Below are 11,317 nucleotides of genomic sequence, written 5' to 3'. Positions count from 1 at the left end.
ATCTTATATATATTTTATAATATTTTTTATATTTTTTAACAAATAAATTATTCTTTATTAAATTTTCTAATAAAAATTAATGTAATAAAATGAATATTGAAATAGCTAAATATATATATATACATATATATATATATATGTATAAATATATATATGTATATATCCTAATCTTATTTTTCTTATTGATATAAAAGTATAGGCATAAGATCAGTTATTGAAAAGCCACGAATGTGAATATATTTCTTTAATAAATAAGAATCAATTATCAACAGTGAATTGTTAAAAAATAGTTAAATAAGTTCGTTAATGAAATCGCAAGTATATTAAGTATATTAAGTATATTAAAAAAAAAAGTTCAATAATAAAACAAATAATAATTTATTTTAAAAAATTAAAATATAGATAAAAATTATATATATTACATTATTGATTTTGAATTTGATACTTCTTATTTAAAAATGATAATAAAGGAAATTGGATTTTTTCTGGTGAGATTATTATTATAATTCTTTTAATCTAAAAAAAATATTCTCCAAATATTATTAATTTGATTTTCTATCATGATACATTAAATTTTAAAATTATAAAATGATTATAAATATTTAATATATAAGTATTTACTATATTCATAGATAAGATTAAATTACGTTTATCATTTCAATTTATTTCCAAATCTCTCAATGAATCTTCATATTATCTTTGATTTTTTTTATCAGTGTAAAATTAAAAATATAATATCATATTATGTATGTTCTGAATATTTATTTGTATCATTATTTTTTTCATAAACTAATCAAATAAGTAATAATTCATTGAATAATAGATATAATGCATTTTTTATTATATTCAACTTTTTTTTCATGAAAATTATTCACAAAAATATTGAATTATAATTTATTTTATATTTTATATATATGTATATATAACATACAATAATTAGAATTTTTATTAGCTTATATTTCCAGTGCATTTAAAATCCTCTGATATATCTACCATATATAAGATGAATCCCAATTTTTTGCCAGGTATTAGAATTAAATAAAAATTTATATTAAAAATAAATATAAAAAAATATAACAAAAACTATTTTTCAAATCAGTTCCAATTTGTAATCGTGAACATTATTGCGAGGAAAATACATTGTATTATCCAGATAAAATAATATCACAGGAACTAGAAAAGAATCCTCACTTTCGATATTATGCAAGTACAAATGAGGTTTGTGAATTTTAAAAATTCAAATACATTATATTTTATTAACTAGATATAATAAAAAGTTATTAGTTAATTTATTAATGATATCCTTCCTTATGTACTATTTTATTTTATTTTTTTTTTTAATAGATAATATATCCTGAATTCGAAGATAAATCAGAAGAAGAATCACTTTGTATCTCTAGAGTAAGTCACGAAACAGAAAAAACAATAGATTAATAAATTGGTTAATACGTTTGATTTTATAGTTTTTTATTTATTTAATCGTTTATAATTATTACTTTTCTTACCATTTTTTAGGAACAAATTATATTCCCCAAATCAGGTCTAACAAAAGAATTGGAATGGAAATATATCGTAAATCATATAAACTTGACACAAGCTGTCCATACGGAGATATGTCTGTAAATACGAATTTATATATTTAATTGTAGTATTATGAAAATAAATATTTTATAATGTTTATAAAATTAAAATTTAATTGATAATATATATATATATATCATAGGGAAAAAGACAGACCATGTAGAATAATCGAAGGTTTCGCTGAAGGGTATTATACAAAATGTAAGCAAAAATTTATATATCATCAACTTTTGGCAGTAGCATCAAATGGTTCGATAATACCCGAATTATTTCGATTTCCAACAAATTGTTACTGTCACATCGATTTTGAATCTGAAAAATTTTTGCGTTCATTAAGATTTAATAATTAATAAGAATAAACAATGTAATATTAAATATGATATAAAATTAAAAGGTATACATTATATGAATCAATTTTTATTTATATAATTTGTAAAATAATAAAATGTATAATCTATATAATAAAAACTTAAATCTATTATTATATTATAATTAAATACTCAAATCTATTATTAGTCAATTACGCGAAATGCGAAACCATTTATCATAACAAAAGTGTTTAACTTCTTATTCAATCTTTCTATATTGACAAATGTAATTATTTTTATTTACTTTATTCAACTTTCCATTTAGTAAATATTTATGTAGCACACATAATTACAATTTTCAATAAAATCTTTATTTTTATCGTCTTTAAACATCGTTTTAACGTTTCGCCTTTCACGTACGTATTTTTTTTTTCTTTCTTCGATGACTCCTCTCTGACTTATAACCGCTATATCATCTTATCGATTTCTCTCACTTCAAAACAGTTTGTTTCTTCTTTATGCGTGCTAAGTTTATTTTATTAATAGTTACATTAGCTCAAAATATATATATTGTTTAGTAGCATGTGATACTCTTAATTTTTATCTTTATTTATTACGTCTAGCAATATGAAAATAAAAATTAAATTTATCGTGAAAATAATCATGTGATAAGATACTGTACAACAATGAAATTTAAAAATAAAAAAAGAGAGAACACTTAAAAAATCAGTATCGAATTCATGAGAATGTATACATATTACGTATAATACATCCGATATAATTATCCTGTCATGAATTAGATGATTTTCCTGCCTTGAGTACGTAAGAATGTCTATTCATCGTGAATATATGTATAACCGGATACAAATAATGATAGGATTCCGCCAATTTTCTTGCTTTCTATTCAGAATATTCAATTTCAAATGTTCAATTCGATATACTCGATTTAAAATATTTTTATGTAAATATTACATTTTTTTTTAATTTAATTATTATATTAATATGAATTTTCCTTTCCTAAAATTTTTTAACTTTATTAGAGAAAAAATATTTTAGTATGCAAAATATATCACAAAATAAATTTTTGTTACTAGTAATTTAAGTACTAATATAAATACGTATAAAGAAAATTGTCCATTAACTCGATACATATAACTCTATTTAACTTACGATCAAATCTTTCATGATTTAAATTTTGCCACTTTAACGCGAAGCAACATTGTTGAGTTTTCATTCAGATACATGTCAACATATACATATAAATTTAACAAGAATCGAGTTATGTCATTAATCGGGTGATCAATTATGTTGTTCACGCACTGTGAAGCGAGACCGGGGAAAATATGAAAACTATCGAGCCACTTGATGAAAATCGAGTAAAACTGGCTATTCATTATTCATTATTCGGAGGGATGTACTTGCATTTCACTGAAATCGCTTTCATTAGCGTGCTTTGACTAAGAAATTTGAATAAAGAAAAAAAAAAGGCTGGAGTATATGTATCTCTTCCTCTTCTTTCTTGTTTATTTGCCGCGCTCGACGAAGCGTATTTTAATATAATAGAGCATGCATATGACGCGCATATGAATTTTGGTCGCATCGACTGTTCGCAATCGAAGAAAGTAAGCCAACGACATGATTGGCAATTTTCCAATATGCGTGTTAAACCTGAGGAAGAATAAAAATAGATGACAATGAGAAATAAATTTGAACGAAAGTATTTATCAACATGATAATTTTTGTACAAGTTTTGCTTAAGATTTTATATCCAATTGAAATAATAAAAATTTATACGATTAATTTATTGTCTCTATTGTCAATATTAGAAAATTTATGTACTATATAATATTATATAATTATATGGAATTAAAAATTAGAAACAAAAATACAACGATTAAAACAAACAATTAATATCGATTCCAAAATCTAGAAAGCAAAAACTTAATAACTACAATCTTACATCATAATCTTTATTAGATAAATCTTAATTTTTCATTTCATAATAGAAATATATTTCATAATAAACAAATTTTTTAGAGATTGATTAAATTAAATTGAATGAAAAATATTCTTATTGAAAAGATTAAGATTAAAAATTCATTAAAGTTTTTAAATATCTGTACCTGATAAAAATATTTCTCTCAATTTTTAAATTTTAAAATTTATTTAAAATAATTAAGATACATAATAATTAAGAAACAAAAAATATCAATCAAAATTTTGATAGAAAAAAAATTCACGATGGGCAACGTTCTCCCGTAAAGCTAAAAAGGTGGGAGCCGGTATAAAGAGAGGAAATACTCGATGGCGATGGCCAGTGAGTTCAGTGAGAGTGCCGTGATCCTTTTACCGATCTACTGTGAAAGTCAACCATGAAGGTACCCGTTTCAAGATCATCGTGCATCCTTTGTTTTACGTGTGAAGTGTCAATTTTCCTATCGAAATCTCATCCTATCATTCACTTGAATCATCAGTTTTAATATACATTTAATCATTGAACTTGTGATAGATTCATTAATCGTTCTTCTTAATTAAATTCAATGTTATTTTAAATTTATGCTTTGAAAATCAAAACAACAGAGAGAAAGTTGAAGTCGAGATTTATAATACACAAAGTCTTAAATGAGAGATTACTTAATTATCATTAATTAATAGTGCAATATCAATATAGCACTGATTGAATGATTATTAGAAAATCTATAAGATCTTCTTGCGGTTCATTTCTTGTACCAAGATCGAGAGTAGATCGTGATTTGTGTGAAAGTAAAACACGTTGCTTCATTCTCGTGGGTACATTCCTTTTAAGATTTATTATACATAACAATGGAGAAAATTAGACTTTATCCGTACTTTATACTTCATGGTTTATAGAAAGTAAAAGTGTAAAAAAAACACAAGGATCATTATCATTAAAGAGCGGTTGTTTGTCCGGAAAAAATTACATTCCTTTGTTCTATTTATTCAGCTCTTAATGTCTTTTAAACTTTCGTATTATCCTTTCCTTTAAACACATATTTCTTTTCATATTGAAGCATAACTTTTTAGACATGTCTCCTTTTTTACGATCATAAGCTTTTCTCCGATAGTGAAAAGATCTATCACTTGAAAAAAAAATGTAGAAAAAGATTTTTCTTACAAATATATAAATGATCAAATAAAATCACAAAAATGTCGTGAAAGTTGACTTGGATCATAAGATGAAATGAAACGCGAGTCGAGTGGTCCATCGAATAGTATAGTGCAAAGTCTATTGAGAAGAAAGTTGAATAGAAATGAATGATTAAAGATGTATACTAATTTTGATAGATCCAGTGTCGGAAGTGTTTCTCAGTGTATAACCGGAAATCATTCCAACCATCTCTTCTAATCGAAGAGTTTAATTTTAAAAAGATGAGAAATCCATGACATAAAGTGATATTTTTACGATATACTGGCCAATGGATTTTTAGAAATCATGACAAGCACAGCGGCTGAGGAGCGTATGATAACTAGGTCGAGCATTGACATTAGCTTCAAGAGCAAGGACGCATTGATCACTTTCATCCGACTGAGAAAATTCCTTTAAGTGATCAATTCAAACAGAAATATATCGTTATATTTTTTTTATCGTTGCAAATTTATAAATGAAATGTTCTGTTTTTAATATATAATAGATTAAAACAATCATTGTTGGGATTTTTATTTTTATATGAACGTTGCAATTTATATTAATCATTTCTTTATTTCAATTATTGCAATTAAAGATTATTGCGTTTAGATTAAGATTTCCACTGAAAATATAAATTGTACAAGAGAAATGTATACAAGATAAAAATTGTTAAATATTTATGTATTATCATAAAAAAATCATAATCGGATGATAAAATATTAAAAATATAATTACCGTGAAACTTGAAATAATAAAAATTTGAGAAGCGTATAGCGTATATATATATATATATATATATTAGAATTTTTACTTGCGAATATATAATTTTCATGCCATGGTATTTTTTATTTTTTCGAACTTTTTTGCTCGTCAATTTCTTCGTTTCTTTTTCTCGACTTATAAAACTTATAAAATCCTGTCAAGATCGTCGTTCTTCGTGATGGTCGCAAACATGGACATCTAAAACGGAATCCTCGTATGACTTTCACCAAGAACCGCTCCACTTGTTGCATTCATTCGTTCCTATACTGCACGCTTCACTGATTTACAGATCTTGCCAATGTATTATGCGTTTGTTATCGAATTGATAAAAAAATATCCTTTTAAATTAACGTTGAAATTATCTCCTTGCTACGTCACAGATATCTTCCATTTATCCCAAGAAAACCTAAACAACAAAATTAACAAATATTAACGAAACGATGTATCGATTACACATTTATTTCAGTTACTGCCACTGCTTGCACTCAGCTACTGCTCGATCAGCACCGTTGTACTATCGGAAAGTACAGAAAGCACGAAGGAACAAGATTTAAAGGCACGTGCGTCGAAACAACTCGAACGATTAGCTCCCTATCGAAGATTGAACGACAACAAGCAAGCAATATCCGACGAACAGTGGCAATTGCTCGAGAATGCAGCCAAGGATCCCGAAATCAGGGCGTTCAACGAGGAAAAGATCTTGGAGATCTATTGGCTTCTTCCCGAAAACGTGCAAAAGGACATCATAGAGAAAGTTGGCGGGAGTCGAGAGATAATCGAGATGCTGGCAAATAAGAAGTACATGGCGCTGATGGAGGATAAAGATATCAATAAAAGATCAGGATCGAAACGCGAAACGTACAGTCACGATGGATACGAGACACCAACTAGCGGATATCCACCGCAGGAATATGCAGAGTACGCGCCAGAGTACGGAGATCAATATGGGAAACCTGAATCGTCCGGATCCGATTCTGGATCGATCCTAAAGGGATCTGGGAGTTTGATCGGTGGCATAGCCAAAGGCATTATCGGTGGCCTCGTCAGTGCATCGGGAAGCGCATCGAAAGGTTCATCCTCGGTCTCGGCCTCGAGTTCTCAGTCAAGCGTCCAATCAAGCTCGAATAGTGGTGATAAGCCAAAGCCAAGGCCGGAATATGGACAAGTTTACTCGGTAACTATGTAGTCACTCGCAAGATTGTCGTTACAGTTGCGTTACAATCTCCATTATCCGCAATTCTATTATTCGAACGGTCTAATTGAACGTTTCACTGTCCTTTTTGGTTTTTTAAAGATTATTCTTCTTGTGAAATTGTACTTGGAGGAATTAAACTAAGAAGGATAGTATTTTCCTAGTTTAATTAATATCGATTATGGATATATGATATTTCAGAAAATCAATCAAAGAAAAAATTTAGAATGATAATTATCAAAAAGAGATGCGTTCTTCCATTAAAAATTTCTCTTATTTGTTTGACTTATATTTTTTAATTCGGATATTGGAGATTTCAGCGTACAGCAGAGGGTTCACGATCGTTTAATATTTTAAAAATATCGAAGAACTTTTGGTATTTTTTTTTTTTTTGGCGAGAAACGAAAGAGAAATTTGGGTTCCCATGTAAAAAAATATAAAACGAATTATGTACGGAAATTCATATTATAGATGAAAGTTCATATATTTATAAAAAGATAAGAATCGATATTATAAATGCTGGTATTTTAAAACAAGATCAAAGATCGCTTTATTTATAATGAATTTTACGTAATCTGCCACGAGTGAAAGTGATTTCATCTGCATAGAAAGTTTATTTATATTTGATATTAAGGGAAAACAAAGATATAAGAAATATTTTACATATATTTATCGAAATCTTCGCGATTAAGAGGCGTGAAATTTATCGAAATCTTTTAACGAACCCGTAAGCTATACTAATCAAACTCTACTTATTCGCTACAATATGACAAGAACAAGGACAGAACAACCGATAGTAGAAAAATAGTATAAACAATTATATATATATAGATATATTAGCTGCACGAAAGAAAATCTTTATGGGGGCCGTTTAGATTGCAATTAAGGAGGGAAATCTAAGCTGATTCTCGTCTTCGCATGCTTCTTATTTGATCGTATAATTTCAGGAAAAAATTTCACGATGGAAATAAACATTGAACGATATACTCTCATCCTTCTAAATTATTCTTCTATCTTTCTTCTCCCTGAGAATTGCACATTTTTCAAAAATTTGTGTTGTCTTGTGATCTAGAAAATAGCTCAATAACACAGATTTTTCTCGTACGAGCAATTTCACGATTAATCAGTCCACGAAGTCCTAGAAATTTATAATTTCCATCGTGAAATTATGAATCATGTTCGAATAATCGACATCGGGAAACAGGTCGACCGTGATATGTCATCATCGATCGTTCTAATCTGTAATAATTCGAATCTTATTTGCATCATAAAAGCAACGATCAAAAAAATATCAAATTGTAACTTAAAAATTTCAAAAAGCGTTTCTATAACATTAATCAAAAAATTTAATGCCTGCTGTATAGTATAAAAGTAGTACGTTAGTACAAGTAGTTACTATATTATATATAAAGACTTTCTTATAATAATCTGTATCGTGCAATATAATACTCAATAAAGTAAAGCATAAATCGCATCTCGATTAATTTGAGCGCACGTATCTCGTTAATGAAATTTTTCTATGATAGTATGGCGAAAAGGTGTTCGACGTTTGGGACTTCAAAAAGGCGATCGTTAGCACATTAATGCAAGCCGTAAAAGCTATAAGTGGCGGTGTGATTGCTTTGAAAGGTCAGCTATTGAAAGGAAGCGGTTATCTTGTCTCTTCGAAGGGAAAAATAATTAGTAAAACTGGGGATGTGATCACTACATTGGGTCGAAATATCGCTAAGAGTGCCGTGCAACCTCGTACGGAGTCACCCCATCCCACGTATTTGTACGATCATCCTCCCCCACCAATTAGTAAGTCCTTTTTTAATTTAAACTTTGTTTATATATTTTTTGTTAACTTAGATACTTAATTTCATAATTTCATAATACCTATAACAAAAAAATATATAGTTAATTAAACATAATGTTCCATAATTATTTAAAAAATTAAAATCTTAATGAAATGAAACAGGTCACGAAGATATTTACGAAGGACCTCCTCCACCCGGTCACGAGGAATATAGCGGGCACCACGGATATCATGAAAATGCGAATTATGAATCCTCGGATAGTAAGACTTAATTTAAAATCGCTAAAACATATTTTTAGTATCAGTGCAGCAATACTAATATTCTTTTGCTTTTGTTAATTTTCGATTCACAAAACGAGATCTCGCAATAATGATTAAATTTTTATGGGAAATGCATGTGCAATAAATACGCTTATATCTCTGCTTCGAATGTATGATATGCTCGATGAATGTATGTATATAATGTGCTCTCGTGTGTGAAAAAATTCGGTGAGAGGCGTAGAATCTCGGAAGAGGCGTTACGTTTTAAAATAAAGTAAAAGTGATCTTCACTTTCAAACAAGATTCTAATCTTTGGAACTTTCCTTCGTGTATGAAGACGAGTATACTAGAGAAGAGGCTACAGAAGAATAGCGCCTTGAATCGATCTGGTCGTTATATTTATTCGCTATAATATAAATATATTTCGAATTTCGTACCGTCTCTGTGAACTTTCCCTTGCTTATCATGATTGCTTCTTTGTTAAATTTCACATTCCATTCGATAAGTTTTTTTCTTCTACAATTATTCTCTTTCGCGAGAACGATCTCATCTCTTTCTTCTTTTTCCTCCTTCTGATTTTCAAAATCTTATATCGATTCCACTTTTGCTCTTGTTCAGTCTTTCTGATAAGTCAAATGCGTCATTACATAACGCTTTATCTGAAAAAAAAATGATCCGTTCAAAGATTCTTTTATAAAATAGATTTATATACTTGTATCAAATAAAATGTACATAATTATTAGGAAGAAAAGCAATAAAAGTTAATAAATAAGAAAACTTATACAAAGACATTCATACTAATATACTTAACTCGTACATTGTAAATACGAAACGGCATGGCAATAAAATATTAAACGAATTACCTTTCGTTTTATGAACTAAAACTTATGGATTAAAACAGGAAACGGATATTTAGAAAACAAAAGAAAACAAACTATTACTTCTGCTATTATCTATCTTAATATTTCTAATCTAATAAAAAGACAATTAACAATTAAAATTAACAATTTTTTAACAATCTTTATCAGAACATATTTAAACATATTTAATATTTCCGAAGATCATTTTAATATCACGGAACGAAGGATTAACTTTAGACTCGACTGACAGACGTTACGTTTACAGTCGAAGACCAGGCGGGCCTACTTATTGCGAAACCGACGAAACCTGACAACCATGATCACCACACTGTGAATTTGGAAATTCGAAAACCTGCTGTGACGCATCCGGAAGACGATTATTACGGGCCACCACCTGAATTACCTCACAAAGATATCGAGAACACCGTGATACCGAATTATCATTTTAATCAAGACGACCACAAAGTGAACTCCAATTCTCCATTGCCATCCAGCTACGACGTTATGATTCAACATTCGTCGAATGATCAAAATGGATACGACTATCCAATCTATCCTCCACTTGCTCCCAGTCCTCCATCGAATCTTCATGTTTCACCGTTCACGATTCAACAGAGCATCGAGTATCCACCTATACACATTCAATACTCTATCCCTGACGAAGGAAACTTGCATTTCCCAAAGAGTGATACGTCTAGCAACGATTTGTCCGTGTACTCGAGCTTATCGATAGATACGAATCCTAAAATAGAATCGATTAAAATATCCGCGGAATTGCCCAAGTTGCAATCTCTTGCAAACATCTCCAAGAGTCCATTGCTTCCATATTCTTACTCCATGCTACAGGGACCTTTAAAGATACCACTACTGACTCCATATTGGCAAAATCAGGGATTGATTCAACCTTTCACTAATTTCAACATGCATGGATTGTATCAGAGAAAAAATAGTGGACACAGAAGAAGATCCATAAACGAATTTGTTCACCGTATCAGACTACCTAGAGGGTAAATTGAAAGACAGGTAATTAGAATAATGTATGTTAGATGTGAAATTTTATTTACCGTGAACATTTTGCACGTGATTAATTGTGTTAAATGAAAAATAATACCAAAGAAATAATTTTTTTGTTTTGTTTGAAATGAATTATGAATTATGTTACGATCGATAATGGAATTTTAAACCTGTATTTTTACATGTTTGATGTCTGAATCGCCCATATTTAACTTTATCTTTCAATAGTTGTTTCACTTGGTTTTACAACATCTGCATGATATTTGGCATCTTGTGTGTCTTTGGCCACAATATGTGTTTAGTTGTGCTTTTCTTTGCTTATTATTAGTTAAATGAACATCGTATCTTTCTTTGTGATAATTCACAAAAATTATATATATATTAAATTCAATA

At 28.8% G+C, this 11,317-nt stretch overlaps 2 protein-coding genes across 3 annotated transcripts; both read left to right on the top strand.

Moving 5' to 3' along the window:
* The first annotated feature begins 206 nt into the window (after window positions 1-206).
* On the top strand, window positions 207-2,086 carry LOC107998387 (protein spaetzle). Of its 2 annotated transcripts, none has more exons than XM_017057640.3 (6): window positions 207-488; window positions 953-1,025; window positions 1,100-1,218; window positions 1,345-1,401; window positions 1,516-1,619; window positions 1,724-2,086. In XM_017057640.3, the coding sequence occupies exons 1-6, from the start codon at window positions 459-461 to the stop codon at window positions 1,929-1,931; spliced, it is 591 nt and encodes a 196-aa protein (XP_016913129.1). In that variant the 5' UTR covers window positions 207-458; the 3' UTR covers window positions 1,932-2,086. The 2 variants fall into 2 exon arrangements, with proteins under 2 accessions (XP_016913129.1, XP_061939094.1); XM_062083110.1 differs by having other exon boundaries at window positions 214-488; window positions 966-1,025.
* A 1,506-nt stretch (window positions 2,087-3,592) lies between these two features.
* On the top strand, window positions 3,593-10,929 carry LOC107998386 (uncharacterized). Its single transcript, XM_017057637.3, has 5 exons — window positions 3,593-4,267; window positions 6,266-6,973; window positions 8,518-8,791; window positions 8,952-9,050; window positions 10,176-10,929. Exons 1-5 carry the CDS (start codon window positions 4,262-4,264, stop codon window positions 10,919-10,921), a joined length of 1,833 nt encoding a protein of 610 aa, XP_016913126.1. The 5' UTR covers window positions 3,593-4,261; the 3' UTR covers window positions 10,922-10,929.
* The last annotated feature ends 388 nt before the right edge of the window (window positions 10,930-11,317 follow it).

The sequence above is a fragment of the Apis cerana genome, linkage group LG12, assembly GCF_029169275.1.
Source record: "Apis cerana isolate GH-2021 linkage group LG12, AcerK_1.0, whole genome shotgun sequence".
NCBI classification, from domain to species: domain Eukaryota; kingdom Metazoa; phylum Arthropoda; class Insecta; order Hymenoptera; family Apidae; genus Apis; species Apis cerana.
This window is presented reverse-complemented; position numbering and strand designations above follow the sequence as displayed.